Consider the following 19,333-nt stretch of genomic DNA (forward strand, 5'->3'; position numbering starts at 1 on the left):
AATCCTGATCTCTCCTATCGTCTTCCCCCACTTTGTTTTCCTTCATAGAACATATATCACTAACATACTATGCATACTGCCTATTCACTTAGCTTATTATCTGCCTCCTTCTTCTAGGGTACAATAAAGGTGCCTTTTCTGTTATTGTTTTCTTTGCTGCTTGGAACAGTGCCTAGCATACAGTAGGCACTCAATGTTGCTGAGGCCACCACTGTAATGAGCACTAAAGATGGAATAATGAGCAAAACCTGAAAAGTCCACAAAGCTTACGTCTTGGCCGTCAGTTCTCTAATTTTCGTGTGTACAACCTACGTGGGGAGCATTTGGGAGTGAAGACTCTGGCTCCACCCCTGGAGATTCTGGGGGAGGTCCGGGGGTCTGCACACCGCACAAACTCCCCAGGTGATTCCGGTGTGGGTCATGCGGTGTTACACCCTGGCCTGTTGGGACAGACTGAAATTAATACCGTCTGGTGCCCGATGTCTCCTCTTAACAGCACCATTCACTCTTTAGCAGTGGTTACATGCCTGCCCACCCTCTAAACCGAGAAGTGGCGTCTCGCGCCGCCCGTGCCCTCCCACCCTGGGCTCAGCACCGCGTAGGTGCTAGTAAATGTTTATTGAGAGAGCGACTGAATGGAGGGTGAGTGAATGGTTAGAAGACGGATGAATGAATAACAAGACTCTAGTTGAAAAGGAATTTCAAGAGTCAGGATCTAGAGTGTGGGAACGTTTCCAAAGACTTCCGCTGTGCCCGAAGGCTCGGGAGGGGCTGGTGTTCCAGAGGTCGTGACGCAATCGGTCCTCCGTGCAGGTGGTTGCCCTTGCCGGCGGGGGAGACGGGGAGCGCTGCGACGGCCCTACACCCACCCGGCTGCCCACCGCCTCGCAGTGCGCCGTGGGGCGCGCAGCCTGGCCCCGCGCGGCTGTTGCCATAGCTACACACACAGCCCGGCGAGGGGGCGGGCCCGGCGTCAGGACGTCACTCCCAGCGCGACGCTCCTCCGTGCCTCCCGCCTCTTTCTGGTTCGAGACCCTCGGCCCGCCTCGCCGCGCTCCACCTGCGTGCCTTCTGCCGCTCGCCCCCCCCTCCCCGTTCTGCGCCGGCGCGGAGCCCGCGAAGCGCATGCGCGGTGCGGGGCCCGCCGCTCTGCCCCTGCTGTCGCTGCAGCTGCTGCTGTTGCCGCCTCCCTGCCGGCAAGTGTGTGAAGCAGGAGCTGAGAGTCGCCGCCGCCTCTGTCGCCATGGGGGTGAGTGAGGCAGGGAGAGGAGACGGGACGTCCAGGGGTGCTCCTCGCTACCCTCGCCCCCCTCGCCCCCATTGTTCCTTAACCCCCCTTTCACGTGACCCCGACCCCCTCCGGCCTCACGTGACCCCTAGCCCCCACATGACCTGACTCCCCCATCTCAGGGTCCCCATGTCGGCTTAGCCGGGGAATCCCTTGGGGAGCACCCTTCTCCTGGGCTGCACCCCCTCGGTGCCCCCCGCCGCTCGCGTCGCGCCCGCCTCTTCCTGCCTCGCTGACCGGTTACCGGTCCCCAGCCCTCCCCCGCGCGGCTCCTGAGGTTAGTTCCCCGCCCCCTGCGCCACCCATCACTGGGCTGTCACCAGCTCCGCGAGTTTCCACAGCCGAGGCCCACCCTGGCTTGGAGGGACTGAGGGCCAGAGGAAAGAAGGCGCCCAGCCAAGGTCACACTGGCGTGACCGGGCTCCGTCCCCACCCCGGGTCTCCCGGATCCCGGGTCTCCCCATCCCAGTCCGCTGCGCTTCCCGCTACTCGAGTTGCAGCAAAGCGGGTTCCCCCTACACTCTTTGGAAACCTCTCCACCAGGTTCCTCCTGTTCCTGATGAAACACTCCTCCCTTCCCACAGAGGCCTGCCTTCGCGGCCTCCCGGTTGCGATGAAGTGATTATACTACTTGGGTGGTTAGTAGTCTTAGTAGTGCAGGTAGCTATGCAAGCGCAGAGCTGTGCAGGTGAGCAGGGCAGATGGGGGGACCACTGGTGATGGCAGCAGCTGCGGATGGATATTGACCACCTGTTCTTTGCCGGCAGCCTGGAGGCGCGTTTTAGTGCCCTTTCCCGGCATACCGGCTTGGGCAGAAGTTATTTGCATGTTTCTGTGAGTTCACCTTGCTAAGTCCCAATTGGAGCAGTATCAGTTACCCTCCTAAAAAGATAACTGGCCCTCCATTTACTGCCTATATTAGTATTTACATGAAATTTCCACCACCTTTAGGGAAACCTGACTTTGGAGCCAGAGATAACCTGGTGCTTGCCCCATCTTTGTTGGCTAGCAGCATAATATTGTGCCCGTGACTTGGCCTTTCTGTCTTTGAATTTCCTCACCAAGGGGATGCTAATACCTACCTCTTAGGGTAGCAGTGAAGATTAATGAGATAATGGATGTAAGTAGCCAAGGAAGTGCCTCATAAGTAGTGGCTGTTATTTTTGCCTGTATTCTCAGCCTTCACTTTAGTGATCTAAAATAGATTTGTGCTATTTTTAACCCATCAGGTTTGTCCCTGCTGTTATTAACCTAGATTTTTTTCTCTCACCCAAATATTTATTGACTGAACAAATCAACTTACAAGACAAAAATAGTTGTCTAAACTGTGTCAAAACAGTCATCATTTTATTTTTATTTATTTATTTATTTTTTAGCCAGTCAAAGTTAGCAGTGGGGAATTGAGTAGTCATTATTTCAGTAAGGAATTTTGGGTACTGTGTACTTCATATATAGAAAATGAAGTATAGAGACCTTAGGCATATTTAACCCAGATTTTGGTGAAAAGGTCCCAGACCCTTGCTGTTGTTGAAACTAAATGAAACCTGTATGGCTTAGTAACTGTCCACCAGAATCAGCCAGTACAAACTGAACAGAAAACAAGAAGCATAACATGCCATTCTGGTTCAGCACTTCCTCATTGGGTGAGTTGAAGTAGCAGGCCCCAGAGATGCTATGATCCTTGCTTCCTTCAGGGCCCCAATCTTATTACTCATACTTCACAGATGTGCTTCTCAGAACAGCCCCTACCAAGTCTCTGCTGGCATAAAATAGCAACAGAGAGACTTAAATTATCCTCCCTGAAATAGCTGGAACCTTCTCTTCAGTGGGAGCTGGGGATGGCCCAACTCAGTGTCAGGAAGTCATCATTCCTAGTGGTCACCCTCTGTCTCCATGCTCCATTTGACAGCATGATCTTAGATGGTGCATGTTCTCTTCAAAGTTCTTTCGCCCTAGCAGCCACACATATGTAGCCTTTTAGGAATTAAAATTTAGATCTCTTTTTCCCTTCACCAAAACCAGAAGTTCTTTTCAGGTCCTGGCTACCATGTGGGTTGGAGGTACTGACACTGAAAATTTAAGAGATATCAAATTCCTTTTCTAGAAGGTGTCTCCTCCCCACCCCACGTGGTTTTTTTTGTTTGTTTTCATTTTTCTTTGGGACCCCTAGCAGTCATGGAACTGCATGTGGAGTTACTATTTTGATAGGAATAATAAAGGGAGGATTTTCACAGCTGCACATGAAAATAGCTGTATAGCACTTCATAACAAAAAGTGCCATATAAATGTAATTGCAATGTAGTAGAAGGAGCATGGACTTAGGGTTCAAACCTGGATTTGAATCTTGGATGATTCATTCAACAGATATGAACTGAGTACCTGCTGTTTGAATACTGATAAACATTGGCAAATAAAGCAGATATAACCTGTGCCTCATGGAATGTAGAGTCTGGTGGGAATGGAGGGAGACTGTGGAAGGAAGACCTCTTTGAGAACCCTACTCACTGGCTGTGTGACCCTAAAAGTGAAACTCTCTGTGCCTCAGATTTCTCATCAAAGAAGTAGGCACATGTACCTTGCTGAGTTGTAAAGATTAAAATAGATCATCTTTGCTAAAGCACAAGCAGAATCTTTGTAAACAGAAGTTGTTACTGTAAAGAATTTTTATATCCAGGACACTGTGTCATTTTGTCCTCATAATAGTACTGTGATGATGTTGATGTAGGCATTGTTGGCCCCATTTTATGGATAAGAAAACTGAGGTTCAGAGAAATTGAGCAATTTGCTGAAAAGAGATTAAGTAACTTGCCTAAAGTCACGCAGCTATTAAGTGAAAGAGCTAAGAATCAAATATTAAATCCAGGTCTCTTGACTTGGAATCCCATGTGCACATCTATCTACTTTTCTATTTATCTATCTAGGGAAAGACACTTAACCACAATGAGCTTACCATTCATTGTGCATATTTCTCATTTTAATTAGGAGCATTTTCTTATGTCCCTGTGGGACAGCCTTACCCCCGCAAGGCAGGAACAAAGATAATTGGAACTGTGGGAGACCACTTTTCTTAGTTTGGGGGTGAGCCTCTACCTGTTTGTCCCAGTCTGTTGCAGCCTCCCTCATGCCATGTGGGTAGGCAGGAAAGTGCTTAAGGGGCTCTTTCCTTATCTCAGTCTCAGGCCATGGCAGCCCCAGTCCCCACTCAGAGGATTGCCTGGTTTGCCAGTTCTGCATGAATGAGCCCTTAGAGTTCCTGGAGGCCTGGGGCCGGCCTTCCTGCTGCTTGTGCTTTGGAATTACTTCTCTTGCTTAGAAATGAGATTCGATGGAGGGAATCCAGGTTTCATTGCTTTCTGGGTCCTCTGATCCTTCAGCTCTGTGTTGTGGTAAGAGAGTGAGCATGCAGGGTGAAGGTGTGCTAGCTTCTGACTGTCCTTATAGCTATTCTGTGAGGCCAGCGGTTGTGTCCCCATGGTCCTGGAGATGGAGTTGCTTTCACAAGTCATGCTGGCAGAAGGAGCATTGGCCCAGTCCAGGTAATGCCAAAGCTCATGATCTCTCTGTCCCCCTGTGCAGCCCTGGACACCTTCCATGTGAGGTTTACCTTTTCCTCACCTCTGCCTTGTGGCAGGGATAGGTAGGGCCTGGGGTAGCACAGTTGGCAAATTGTTATCAAGCAAGGTGGACAATGAGAAAGAGTTGCTAAGTGACTGCCTGAGGGTTTCTGAGGTCCTAGGCCTTATGTTATCAGACATGAGAAGGTCTTTGTTGATGACTGAGTGGAAGTAGCTCTCCCAGTGGGAGACAGCAGGGCTGGTGGCACAACCACTGAATCTGTGTGGCCTGACCGCTGGGATTGAGTCTTCCCTCTGCTGCTTACTCTCTGGGGAACTCTGAGCAAGTCACATCATCCCATCGAGCCTCAGTTTCCTCAGATATAAAGGGAGGTGATGGTTTGATAACACATAATGTTTGTGAAAGTACTTTGCAAGCTTGGAGTATCTCAATGTTGTCTTAAAACCCAAATTTCCAGAGACGAAGATGGATGCTCTAAAACTTCTCCATGGTAGAGAGCTAGTAGTTCTGTCCCAGGATCCCAGCCTTATACGGATGGCATATTCTCTTCTGTTTCTTCCTCTAGGGAGATAGGAAATGGAATCTAGCCTGGCTCCCAGCACAGTGCTCAGTCAGAAGATAGTTAATATCTAGTGTTGGTAGAATTTGTACCTGTATGCCATTCCTGTGTTTCTGGTATTTGAACTATTATGCCTCCTGGTTGCTTGAAGTAGGAAGTAAGCAGTGGTATTCCTTGGAAAATCAAAGGTAGAATTTATACCGAGAAACTTTCCCAGTGGCTGGTTTTTCAGCTTGGGTAGAATGTTAATCGCTCTGAGTGCTCTTTCCTGGAGCCAGGCAGTGTCAGGGCTAGGATGTAATTAGGGGTTGTCAAACCTCTCTCCAGAGAGCTCAGGGAAAGGGAGTGTGGGGGTCAGAAGAGGCTGTGCTAGGCCAGGCGCAGTGGCTCACGCCTGTAATCCTAGCACTCTGGGAGGCCTAGGCAGGCGGATTGCTTGAGGTCAGGAGTTCGAAACCAGCCTGAGCAAAAGTGAGACTCTGTCTCTACTATAAATAGAAAGAAATTAATTGGCCAACTAATATATATAGAAAAAATTAGCCTGGCATGGTGGCGCATTCCTGTAGTCCCAGCTACTCGGGAGGCTGAGACAGAAGGATCACTTGAGCCCAGGAGTTTGAGGTTGCTGTGAGCTAGGCTGACGCCATGGCACTCACTCTAGCCTGGGCAACAAAGCAAGACTCTGTCTCAAAAAAAAAAGAAGAGGCTCACGGTGGCTCACACCTGTAATCCTAGCTCTCTGGGAGGCCGAGGCAGGTGGATTGCTCGAGGTCAGGAGTTGGAAACTAGCCTGAGCAAGAGCAAGACCCCATCTCTACTATAAATAGAAAGAAATTAATTGGCCAACTAATATACATAGAAAAAATTAGCTGGGCATGGTGGTGCATGCCTGTAGTCCCAGCTACTCGGGAGGCTGAGGCAGCAGGATCGCTTGAGCCCAGGAGTTTGAGGTTGCTGTGAGCTAGGCTGATGCAATGGCACTCATTCTAGCCTGAGCAACAAAGTGAGACTCTGTCTCAGGAAAAAAAAAAGAAGAGGCTGTGCTGTTGGTAAGAAGCAGAGCCAGCTAATTAGGGCCTTGGGGTGCCTTCCAGGGACTTAGGGTGTGTGGGTGACCTCTACATGCCTGTGCTTTCTAGTCCTCCTTGGGAGTAAGAGTGAGAGCTGTCATTTATAGAGCACATGCCAGATTACCCCTCATGGGTTTGATACCTTCAAGGAGGTATTAAGAGCCTCACTCAACAGACCAGGGAAGGAGGCTTACAGAAGGCTGTATCCTGTCCTAGGACTGCAGGGAGTAGAGACCAGGAGAGGCTTTGGACGAGGCCTGTCAGACTCTAGAGCCTCGTTCTTTCCCTGTGTCACTCAGCTTTTTTTTTTTTTTTTTTTTTTTTTTGAGACAGAGTCTCACTCTGTTGCCCAGGCTAGAGTGAGTGCCGTGGCGTCAGCCTAGCTCACAGCAACCTCAAACTCCTGGGCTCAAGCAATCCTCCTGCCTCAGCCTCCCAAGTAGCTGGGACTACAGGCATGCGCCACCATGATGCCTGGCTAATTTTTTCTATATATATATATTAGTTGGCCAATTAATTCTTTCTATTTATAGAGAGACGGGGTCTTGCTCTTGCTCAGGCTGGTTTCGAACTCCTGACCTCGAGCAATCCACCTGCCTCGGCTACTCCCAGAGTGCTAGGATTACAGGCGTGAGCCACCGCGCCCGGCCCTCACCCAGCTTTTTACAAGAGGGAGAGAAAGAGGTCCCATTAGGCCTGAGAGAACCCTACATCTGCCTCAAAACAGGATCTTATCTAGATGCAGCAGTGGGCCATGTGCCGTTGGGCCCTCTCTGCAAGGAGAGCCTCCCTTTGCTGCTCCCCTTGCCTGTGTGCCTGCAACTTGGTCCTGCTGGCCATGTGTCAGCGTCACTTCTGTCCTGAGGTGAACCCCTTGGGGCTCTGCACTCTGCCCTTGTCGCTAGGTTCATGGTGTGCCTGCCACTACTTACTGGCCTTGACTGAGCCGAGCTTCTGGGGAATGCCTCTGTATTCGTAAGCCAGAGCACCACGGCCTCAGCCTGAAATGGGACCCAGCTCCCATAGGAACTGCCCTTGACCATATTTTATTTCCCAAAGCTGGAAGACCCTGAAAAAGCTTTATTAAATAAACTTAGGACCAGCCATCAGCAGCTACCTCATATGCTATCTCCTCTCTGAAAGCTGTCCTAAATGTGCCTAAAATTGGGTGTTCCCTCCTTAGGAGGGAGCACAAGAGTGCGTATTTACTGGGCGTCTGCTGAGGGCCAGCTCTGCTGCAGGTGTTATCCGCTTTCTCACTGGGTCCCCATAGTGACCCGTGATCAGGAGGGTCAGTATTCTTCTTGAAAGGAAGCTGAGAAGTCTAGTGACACTCCTGGGGACTCACTGGTATGAAGCGATGTTACTCGCCTGGGTCTTTCCCATCTTACAAGTGTGTGGCCTGTGGATGCAGGGACCTTTTTGTTCCTCAAAGGGAAAGGGAGTTCTTTGGTTGGCTATAGCCCCTTCCAGCCTGTGTTGCTTTTCTCTGTTGCAGAGAAAGTCGAGCAAAGCCAAGGAGAAGAAGCAGAAGCGGTTGGAGGAGCGAGCTGCCATGGATGCCGTTTGTGCCAAAGTGGATGCCGCCAACAGGGTGACTGTCCCCTCCTTCCCAGTCCCTGCCTCTTGGGATTTCAATTTGGTTTTTAGTTTGGTTTCTCTTGGCGCCACCCTGTGGCAGCATTGTGATATACCTGTGTCTGCAGCCTTGTCTCCTTGCAGGGCAGGGCAATGAGCCCAGCACTTCTGACTGGGCGGGAGAGTTGGGAGGAGGTGTCAGCAGTTGACCCAGGTGTTCCGGGAAATGTGGAACCCAATGGAAGTGCTTCTCTGTAGGTCTCCTTTCTTATGGATAGAAGAGGATCTGGAGAAATTTCTGTTAGGAGTTTGCATTCTAGGGAAGAAACTTCTTGATGAAATGTAGTATACATTTTTCTCATTGATTTCTCCAAACATTTCTTAGCTGCACATGAGGCACTGAAGGCTGTGGGGAGCCGAGGAGATGCAGTGGCTTGGTCCTCCGGGGGGCTGCAGTCAGGGCAGGAGTAGCTGCAGATCTGAGCACCACGTGGGCCAGGACGGGAGCAGCCTGGTAGCCGTGGCTTTCCAACTGAAGTGGGAATTCTGATAATCCTTCCTGCCCCCATTTCATATCCCATTTTTTGATCATTGTTTTAGCCCACTCATAGTCAACACTCCACATTTATGAGGATGTGGCTCAGGGATGTGATTTTCCATTTGGGGTTTTGTCCAGCTGAGGTCAGTTTGGGGCTGCTTCTCAGAAGTGTGAGAGCAGATCAGGTGGCCTCTCCTTTGTGTTGGCTGTGCTGTGAGCAGGTATTATGCCCATAGGCCAGTAAAATCTCCTCTTAGCCTGTCAAATGACACTGAACTTAAATCTCTTGGCCTTCTTACCAAAGCCTTCCTCCTACATGTGACTTCAGAGCTGAGGCAGATGGAAGGGTCTGTGAGGCTGCTCCTGGGGCCAGACCTAACCTCCTAACGTGGGTCCCCACAGTGTCACACTCCCAGAAAACAGGACTCGGGGCAGGGCCTGCACCTCCACCACACCTGTCTGTGCTATTCTCTTTTCTTTCCCTCCACAGCTTGGAGACCCTCTAGAGGCTTTCCCAGTGTTCAAGAAATATGATCGAAATGGGTGAGTCATGTTTAGTGTTCCTAACTGTTGTCTCCTTGAATGTCTTCAGGAAGTCACCTCTCCAGAGGAGGCTTCCTCAGACCCAAACTTTCTCGTTCTTCTTAATTATTATGAAAAAGCAGAAACTGGCTACTGCCCTCTATTGATATAAAATCCTACTGTTAGGCTGACAAAGGAATCTGTAAATGAGCAAAGATTGCACTTAATCTCAGATGTCTCTTTAGGACTTGTTTTCTCTATACAAAGAATCATTGAGCTGAAATAAATTTGGAAAATTGTCTAGGCTGACACCTTCATTTTATACATGGGAAACTGAGGCTTAGAGAAGTCAAAGGAGGTTTCTATAGAGTTTACCCCTGACAGCTGAGGGGACTTTTTTTTTTTTAATTATTATTTTATATTTACTCTTTTCTTTTTATTTTTTTTACTCTTTATAGGAAAGAGATTTACTAGATGAGGGGACTTTCAATTCCAATCCATTGCTCTTGCCCTGAGTATATAGTATAATTGTTAAAAGTCACTTATTGGCTGTTTGACCCTGGACAAATTATTTAACTTCTCTGTTCCTCAATTTTCTAATCAGAAATGGGTCTAATAATACTTTCCTTCTGGAATTGTCAGAAGGATTGGATGTAAAGTGTTAGTTCCTGGAGTGTACTAAAAGCTAGGTGTTAGCTGTTATTACTGCTGATTCAATTTACTGTAGGATCAGGATTAAAGGCCTCCTCCCCTTTTTTGTCCTTTTGGTTTATAGAATAAGCATAATCTGTCTTACCTGGGATGCTGTTCATGAGTCATACTTCTATAATATAACACCTTGGCTTACAGAAAAATAGGGGTTATGGTTTCTCAGAGGTATAGGCTGAATTGTAGCTGGGCCTCTTATTAACTCTAGTTGGACAAGTCACTCATACTCCTCAGGCCTCATTTTCTTATCTGCCAAAGAGGATGATGCTGCCAAACTTGCAAGGTTTTTTAAAGGAGGAAATAGAATATATCCAGCTCTGTAAGTAGCAGCTGGTGTATTTTAATGAACAAAATAGATAAATACAGATACTTGAATTATGAAGCAGGTAACTCTCCATTTACCTTTCATAGCTGCATCTGAATTTTGTAGCATCACACTTTTTTTTTTTTTTTTTGAGACAGAGTCTCGCTTTGTTGTCCAGGCTAGAGTGAGTGCCGTGGCGTCAGCCTAGCTCACAGCAACCTCAAACTCCTGGGCTCCAGTGATCCTGCTGCCTCAGCCTCCCGAGTAGCTGGGACTACAGGCATGTGCCACCATGCCCGGCTAATTTTTTATATATATATATTAGTTGGCCAATTAATTTCTTTCTATTTGTAGTAGAGACGGGGTCTCGCTCTTGCTCAGGCTGGTTTTGAACTCCTGACCTTGAGCAATCTGCCCGCCTCGGCCTCCCAAGAGCTAGGATTACAGGCGTGAGCCATAGCGCCCGGCCCACACTTTTTTTTTTTTTTTGAGACAGAATCTTGCTTTCTTGCCTAGGCTAGAGTGAGTGCCGTGGCGTCAGCCTAGCTCACAGCAACCTCAAACTCCTGGGCTCAAGTGATCCTCCTGCCTCAGCCTCCCGAGTAGCTGGGACTACAGGCACGAGCCACCATGCCCGGCTAATTTTTTATATATATATTAGTTGGCCAATTAATTTCTTTCTATTTTTTTATAGTAGAGACAGGGTCTCGCTCAGGCTGGTTTTGAACTCCTGACCTTGAGCAATCCGCCCGCCTCGGCCTCCCAGAGTGCTAGGATTACAAGCGTGAGCCACCGTGCCCGGCCAGCATCACACTTTTGATTCTTCCTGTTTGATCAAATGCGTTACAGTTCCTCTGGCAGCTGGTTTTTTTTGAGACAGAGTCTCACTCTCTTGCCTGGGCTAGAGTGCCATGGTGTCAGCGTAGCTCACAGCAACCTCAAACTCCTAGGCTCAAGCAATACTACTGCCTCAGCCTCCCGAGTAGCTGGGACTACAGGCATGCGCCACCATGCCTGGATAATTGTTTCTATATATTTTTAGTTGGCCAATGAATTTCTTTCTATTTTTAGTAGAGACGGGGTCTCGCTCTTGCTCAGGCTAGTTTTGAACTCCTGACCTTGAGCGATCCTCCCACTTCGGCCACCCACTTTGGCCTCCCAGGAGTGCTAGGATTATAGGTGTGAGCCACCACTCCCGGCCTCCTCTGGCAGCTTTGTCATTCAACTTCTGGGGAGTCCTTCTATGTAGTTTAGGGATTCTTTGTTGTGTTATCTCTTAGCGTTTCCATATTCCACATGCCTGCTGACTTCCAGAAATGATGAATAGCTCTGAAGTAGGCATTGCCAGCAGACTCTGGGCTCCTTTGTGCCTTGAATTTTGTGTGAGCCTACTTTCACATACTTAAATTAAAGGTCAATGTAGAATTTATACCTGCAGACAGACTTTGGACATTTTGTAGTTAAGACAGATGCAGTGCTGTGTTTGGGCTATTCTGTCTGCTACCTGGTTGGTACTTGCGAAGAAAGGAAGACTCTTGAGGGTTAGGGGTGGGAGGTTCTGAATTTACAAGACTGAGCATGTATGCAGCTCACGTGATGTGCAAGTCAGCAGAGGTGATGGTGGATTCCAGTGGGAACATCTTCTGAGGGTTGTGTCAAGAGCTGCTGAAAGATACTCATGTGGTAGCTCTTTGAAGGCTTACTTAGAGTTTGCTTACTGCTGTCCTTTCAGAATGTACTACCTAGAGCAGGTGTCCTCAAACTACGGCCCGCGGGCCACATGTGGGTGTTTTGCCCATTTATTTTTTTGCTTCAAAAGAAGATATGTGCAGTGTGCATAGGAATTTGCTCATAGTTTTTTTTAAACTATAGTCCGGCCCTCCAATGGTCTGAAGGACAGTGAACTGACCCCCCCTGTTTAAAAAGTTTGAGGACCCCTGACCTAGAAAATGTCATCTCACTGGCCGAGGAGTTTAACCATATCTTACTTAAATTTCATTTAGAAATGAATACCTTTATGCCTATAGCATTTGTTAGTCTAGGAAAGCAGCATTGGGTTGGTTCCTGGTTTAGCCTGTCTGATCGGCCAAGAATACCTGCTACAGAGGAAGAGGCAGGTGGGACTCCTGGCAGGGGGTTGTTGAGCCATAGTCGTCTTTTCTTTTTCTTTTCACACTGATTATCAATATCAGTGTGTTGAGCCACAGTGTTTTTTTTTTTGAGACAGAGTCTCTCTTAGTCACCCTGGGTAGGGTGCCGCAATGTCAGCCTAGCTCACAGCAACCTTAAATTCCTGGGCTCAAGCCATCCTTCTGCTTCAGCCTCCCAAGTAGCTGGGACTACAGGCACGTACCACCATGCCTGGCTAATTTTTTCTATTTTTAGTTGAGACTGGTTCTCATTCTTGCTGAAGCTGGTCTTGAGCTCCTGACCTCAAGCAATCCTCCCTCCTCAGCCTCACAGAGTGCTAGGATTACAGCGTGAGCCACTGGGCCTGGCTGAGGCATAGTCTCCTTGATGGGCCTGAAGTCACCCGGAAGTTTTGAAGGCAGAAGGAAGAGGTCAGGTGGGAGCCCAGTGAGATGTCAGTTCACAAATTAAAGCAACAGGAAAAATGCCTAGGGGCAGGAACTAAGCGGAAAAACTGTGTTTATAACAAAGTACAGAAGAGACCAAGAGGGTAGGAAAAGAGCAAAGAGGTAGCAGAGAGAGACAAGAAATTTACAAAGTACTTTGGCTGGTAAGGATGGTGCGGGCAGGCAGGAAATGGGCCTTGTGGTTAGGATGGTGGGGTGGGTGGTGACGGGTTAATCTCAGCCTGAAAGGCTCAGTTCTTGCATAGCCACCTTTCCTAGTCATGTTGAGGAAGGGGCAGGGTTGACTTTTTGCCAGAAAGTGACTGAGACCAGGCTTGCCTTCCTGTTAGGCTTTCAGGGAGGAACAGCAGTGCCCTGGCTGAAGCTCTGATCCTACAGCCGGCTCCTAACACCTCCTTGGTCCTCTTCTCAGGTTGAATGTCTCCATTGAATGTAAGCGAGTGTCTGGACTGGAGCCAGCCACTGTGGACTGGGCCTTCGACCTGACCAAAACAAATATGCAAACCATGTAAGCATGCCCGGACATTCCCCAGTTGGCTTTTCTCTTCTGCACTTCCCTGTCCTGACTGCCCCCAAATTCCCCAGGTATGAGCAGAGTGAGTGGGGCTGGAAGGACCGAGAGAAACGAGAGGAAATGACAGATGACCGAGCCTGGTACCTCATTGCTTGGGAAAATAGTTCTGTCCCCGTTGCCTTTTCTCACTTCCGGTTTGACGTGGAGTGTGGGGATGAAGTCCTGTACTGGTAGGAGCCACAGCTTGGGTGGGGTGGTGCGGTGGGGAGACCCTGGTGATGCTCTGGGCACTCTCTCCAGGTGGCAAAGCCCACTGGGCCTGTCGGTCAGTGGGCTGCCAGGGGCTGCAAGCTCCTCCAACAGACCTTGCAGCCTCTTCATGTCCCATCCTGCACGCTCACCTCTCTGCTTTTCTCACCCAGCTACGAAGTGCAGCTGGAAAGCAAGGTGCGGCGGAAAGGCCTGGGCAAGTTCCTCATACAGATCCTGCAGCTCATGGCCAATAGGTAAGGGCCCTGCGAGTCCTTCATTTGGAAGGAGCTGGCACTGAGGCATCCACTAGTCTTCGAGCCTCCTTAGAAGAAAAGGCTCAGGAATGTTTGGGAGTAAGATGCTGTCAGGAGATGCTCCCTGCCTTGCTGTGACTCCAGATTTTGTACAGTCAGCTCAGCGCAGCAGGTATCTTTTGAGTGCCTGATGTGTGCCAAGTTCTGTACCTGTGGAATGGGGCTACAGAGAGGAAGTGAGAAAGATCCCTGCCCTGGAAGAAGCCAGTCAGGTGGGGGCCCCAGACCTCTGGAGGCTAGAGGTGAGACTCAGGAACACTTCTCTTCCTTTTTTTTTGAGACAGGGTCTTGCTCTGTCATCAGGCTGGAGGGCAGTGGTGTGATCATAGCTCACTGCAGCCTTGAACTTCTGGGCTCAAGTGATCCTCCTCCCTCAGCCTCCTGAGTAGCTGGGACTACAGGTGCATGCCACCACACCTGGCTAATTTCTTTTCTTTTTTTAATTTTTAGTAGAGATGGCATCTTGCTATATTGCCCAGGCTGGTCTTGAACTCCTAGCCTCAAGCGATCGTCTTGTCTTGGCCTCCCAAAGTGCTGGGATTACAGGTGTGAGCCACTATGCCTATCTAGGAACACTTCTTAGTGTGAAAGGAGGTAGCAGGCAGAGACAGGAGAGAGAGGAAGCATGCATGGCTTTAGTCTCTGTTTCTCTTTCTAAAAGGTGCTTGCTCTACTTTCTTCTAGCACACAGATGAAGAAGGTTATGTTAACGGTATTTAAACACAATCATGGCGCCTACCAGTTCTTCAGAGAAGCACTGCAGTAAGGAGCTGGGCCCTGGTGTGGGCCTTCTGGGTGGTAGGAGGTGCCTGCCCAGTGCCATTGTCCAGGTCTTGGCCCCCACCCAGCCTGATGCTGAGCTCCCAGCCCAGTGGTCTGTGGGGGCTTAAGATTGGTGAGATGGTGTGGCAGTGCCCTCTGACTTGGTCCCCTGCACCTCTCCTGTGCCCTCATCCTAGGGGTCTCATTAGTGTGGCTGGTGGATAAGTTCTCAGGTCAGGGAGGAAGGCATTCAGCTGTCTCCAACCAACCCTTTTCTCCTGCCTGCCTTGCAGATTTGAAATTGACGACTCTTCCCCTAGCATGTCTGGTTGCTGTGGAGAGGATTGCTCCTATGAGATCCTGAGCCGGAGGACCAAGTTTGGGGACAGCCAGCATTCCCATGCAGGTGGACACTGTGGTGGCTGCTGCCACTGAACTCCCAGAACCACTTGCAAGTCACAATGCTGTCTCCTAAGGTCTATCTTCTTCCCTGGTCTCATGCCACTTGCCAGGTGCCTCAGAGCTGGTGCCTCCTCAGCCTGGCACGTGCCAGGTAGTACCCTGAGAGCACAGAACCCTGGGAGGAGGTCCAAACTACCCTTCCTCCTCTCTCCTAGAAGACCAGAGTGCCGGGGGAGTGGAGAGGGAAGAGCTGGCAGAGGCCCAGCCATAACGCTCGTACCCACACAGTGGCTTCTTCTTTGTTTGGTTCCCCCACTTCTCTGCAGCTGGATTCTCGACAGCCCCCTACATACATGCTTGGACAAATGGAATGTTCATGCCCACCTTTATGAAAGTCCTAGAGTCCTGGGTCTGAGGTCTGCTTGTCCCCAAAGAGGAACAGACCCAGTGTGAGATCTGGATGTAGAGAGAGGCTTCAGAGAGACTCACGCTTTCGTGGGTGGAACGCTCTGATGGAGACTGTGGGAAGATATTTTGTGCCAAGATACAAGGAAGCAAGCAAGGCTCTTTTTATGGATTCACGGAGTGGAGTTGTCTCGGGACCAGCCGACTCTGGGAGGAAGGCGGCCTCTGTCTCCATCGCTGTCAGTGGGAGATGCCTAGAGTACCAGGAACAAGGTGCTGTGTGGGGCCTGCTGTGGGCACGGTGGCTTCTCTGGGCTCCTGGATTTTGCTGCATTCTAAGCTTAACCTCTTGATCTCACGGCAGTGACTTGAGCTTTTCATCCATAGAAGAAAGCCAGAGGTTCTGCTTGTTCCTCTCTGTGGCCCCTCACTGCTCTTTTCCCCCTGCCTCTCACCTCTATCCTAGATACCTCTGTTCTTAGTCTCAAGGGGGGAATAACATCAGGGAGCCCCTCATCTTCCCCCAGAAGGACCATTCGTTCCTGGTGTAGTTAATGCCATTTCCTCTCATCTCTTGGTGCTGATAGTTCTCTGAAGGTGTGGGGCATCCCTCCCCACTGCCACCCCCCTCTTCAGAGAGCCCCCAGCCAGCAGCAGGCCCCTCTGCCTGCGCTCCCCAGCCTCGCCCCTCGCTGCCTCAGTGAGGCACTAGTGCCACTGCCTGGCCCAGGCGAGCCATAGCTCAGGCTGCAACAGGAATGCCTCTCAGTGGCCAAAACAGCTGCTTTTCTGTCTCTGGTGTCACCCTGTGGCAGCAGGTTGGAGCAGGGGGAGGAGAAGGCCTTCCTCCTCTCTCAAGGGATAGGATGCAGGCTCAGAACCTGTAGTCATCCTCATCTCTAGGCCTTGTTCCTGTTCCAGGGAAGACAAACCAAATCCTTGTCAAGGAAAAAGCACCTAACACCTCCCCTTGGGCATCCCTGAGCTCTGCTTTAGGGAGTATCAAAAAGGTTCTAGCCTTTGTGAAGTTGCTCTCCTGGAAGTCTGTCAGTCCTCTGACCTCAGTGTCTGCTCACATCCTGCCCTCTGCCCAGCTCATGCAGTCTGTCCTGGCAGATTTTGCCAGCGTGGTCCTTGCTTCTCACCTGGATTCCTGCTTGTGCAGGGGCCTGTGCGTGCTGGGCCTCCCTTGCCCAGCCTGGCCCTCTGCTGAGCACTCTGTGCTGCTCTTGACCTCACCAGCAGTGGGGCCGGGTGCTCCTTGGAGAGGGCCTCGCAGCTTTACACTGGAATGTCTGCCTTTGCCCTACCTACCCTGCTGGCTGCCGGGGGTTTCACCCCAGGTGAGAATTGAACTTGCTGGGAGAGGGTAGGAGAGGTAGACTCTCCTAAGAATCATGAAACGACAGAAGCATGTTTAGGAAGAGGTTTTCCTCTGATCCCTGTCTCTCAAAAGACACAGAATGATAAATATTTATTGTCTTAGATCATGGATTTCTGATACCTCCCATTTAAGGGGACCAAGAGGAACCCCCAGTGTAAATCCCATGTAAGGTGAGTTCAGTGTTCTCTTTCCGGTGATTGACACCTGGCACCAAGACTATTGGTAGATAGGCGCTCGGTGCATGTCCTGCTCACCCCAGCCTCTTCAGGCCACACCCCCAAGAGCTGCTCAGGAGGTCTGGGCTGGGGCAGGAGAGGTGTCTGAGACCAGCAGATCACTCTTGTTGGTGTCGAGCCCGTTAATCTCTAAAACACCAGTCTTTCTCCACTTGTCCTAGGTCTTGTTTTTGAGAAACAGCAGGCCTTTTGTACTAGCCTTTCTGTTTGTTGTTTTTTGTTGAGGGGCATGTTAAGATATTTTCTAAGATTTTAAAAATTTTAGTTGTATTCATCCTATTTCAGGTTATTTTTGTTGGCATCAAATGTGTATAGGACATGTGTATGGTTCTTTTTAACCTTTTCTGGTCTTTTTAGAGGGAACTTGAAATATAAACTCCTTGATGTATGTATTTTTTTCTTTAGCAATTTGGTATCACTGGAATCAAAGGGAAAAAGTGATCTCTTTTTGCATTGGTTGTATTTGTATGTCACAAATAAAAGACACTTTGTTCAGCCTAGGATGGCTGCCTGATGCTGGGGTGCCATGGGCAGCGTGGCCTCAGGAATCCCTGGACCCTGAGACCGTGACAGTGTTGGGCATAAACCCCGAGAGGCACATAGCTGTGATGGCCCCATGCCTCGTTCAGGGAAGAAGCCTCGGGCCTGTGAAAACCTCAGTGTGTCCAGGGCAAGCAGCCAGAGGTGGGAACAGCGACCAAATGTATGTGTTTGTGCCATTCCCCAGAAGTTGTGGGTGGAGGTCAGAGGTGTCCTGAGGGGTGCCTGCTTCACATCCTGGAGAGAGTCCCAAGCTGGGCGTTGTGACATTTGACATTTGTAGCCAAACATAAATTCCAGTGCTCATGTGTGGGAGTTGAATAGATGAGATTTTCTTTCCTCTCTTTCACTTTATTGAGTTACTCAGAATATTCTTTTGTTTCTTAAAAAGAAATAAACAGGCCGGGCGCTGTGGCTCACGCCTGTAATCCTAGCTCTTGGGAGGCCGAGGCGGGCGGATTGCTCAAGGTCAGGAGTTCAAAACCAGCCTGAGCAAGAGCGAGACCCCGTCTCTACTATAAATAGAAAGAAATTAATTGGCCAACTGATATATATATAAAAAATTAGCTGGGCATGGTGGCGCATGCCTGTAGTCCCAGCTACTCGGGAGGCTGAGGCAGAAGGATCACTCAAGCCCAGGAGTTTGAGGTTGCTGTGAGCTAGGCTGACGCCACGGCACTCACTCTAGCCTGGGCAACAAAGTGAGACTCTGTCGCAAAAAAAAAAAAAAGAAATAAACACTCAAAAGAGAAGATAACTCACATCAGGCCTGATGGGGCAGGAAAGTTAAGAGCTGGGGAGGCTCTGGCTCTCCCAGTGTGGCAGACGGAGCTATGCAGCCTGTCCCACTGGCAGGGCTCCTGCCAGTCCCCAGCCCTTGGGGAGCTGGGAGGAAAGACAGAAGTGGACCCCAGGGCTGGAGCTCAGAAGCACTTCCTGTGGACAGTGGAGGGGCCCCCTTGCCGCACTCCCGCTTGGTGATCCACGTCTGCTAGAAGGTGGAGAGGGAGCCCCTGGTCCACACGAGTGCGAGTGCGTGTGTGTTTGGGCAGAGCAATAATCTGGGGAAGAAGGGGTGAGTCCCAGCCACAGCAGGTTGTGGCCTGTGCCTGGTGGGCGGGTCTTACCTTTGAGGCCCAAAGAAAGGTATCACAGTCCTTGGGAATAAAGAGAGCAATTTTCTGGGCTAGTCACTTGACAGATTTCTCATGTGACAAAAATTTGCCCCTCAGGTTCTTTGTTCCTCAAAGGCTGTGTTTTACCCTAGGTAGAAATTTCTTGGTATGGCCACCCCCTTGCTGAAGGGTAAATAGCCACAGTTGGCAGGGCGTGGGGCCCTGCCTTCATCCCTACTGGCTGAGTGCCAGGAGGGCTGAGGTCTGCACCCACCTCTGCCACCTTCCTGAGTGGCCAGGGCCCCTCGGGGTCCCCTGCATTGGCTGTCTGCGGTGACTCCAGGGGGCTGCCTCCAGCTGCACGCAGGCTGCCTTGCTCAGGTGGAACTTGCTAACCCAGCACACCTTCGTGGAGCAGATGGAGCCAGAGGCATGGCCACAGGGTGAATGGTCTGTCAGGGCCGCAGCTGGTTTGAGAAGGACTGGATTTCCCCAGTGGGAGGGACACTGGTCACCAGGTTCTTTTTTTTTTTTTTTTTTTTTTTGAGACAGAGTCTCGCTTTGTTGCCCAGGCTAGAGTGAGTGCCGTGGCGTCAGCCTAGCTCACAGCAACCTCAAACTCCTGGGCTCGAGTGATCCTTCTGCCTCAGCCTCCCGGGTAGCTGGGAC

General features: G+C 50.1%; 1 protein-coding gene across 2 annotated transcripts; it reads left to right on the forward strand.

The window, feature by feature from the left end:
• The first annotated feature begins 1,121 nt into the window (after positions 1–1,121).
• On the forward strand, positions 1,122–17,507 carry NAA40 (N-alpha-acetyltransferase 40, NatD catalytic subunit). Of its 2 annotated transcripts, none has more exons than XM_012777876.3 (8): positions 1,122–1,249; positions 7,992–8,087; positions 9,100–9,152; positions 13,153–13,248; positions 13,326–13,484; positions 13,677–13,760; positions 14,505–14,582; positions 14,876–17,507. In XM_012777876.3, the coding sequence occupies exons 1-8, from the start codon at positions 1,244–1,246 to the stop codon at positions 15,015–15,017; spliced, it is 714 nt and encodes a 237-aa protein (XP_012633330.1). In that variant the 5' UTR covers positions 1,122–1,243; the 3' UTR covers positions 15,018–17,507. The 2 variants fall into 2 exon arrangements, with proteins under 2 accessions (XP_012633330.1, XP_075857852.1); XM_076001737.1 differs by having other exon boundaries at positions 13,326–13,394.
• The last annotated feature ends 1,826 nt before the right edge of the window (positions 17,508–19,333 follow it).

This window comes from Microcebus murinus, chromosome 4 (genome assembly GCF_040939455.1).
Source record: "Microcebus murinus isolate Inina chromosome 4, M.murinus_Inina_mat1.0, whole genome shotgun sequence".
In the NCBI taxonomy this organism is placed as follows: domain Eukaryota; kingdom Metazoa; phylum Chordata; class Mammalia; order Primates; family Cheirogaleidae; genus Microcebus; species Microcebus murinus.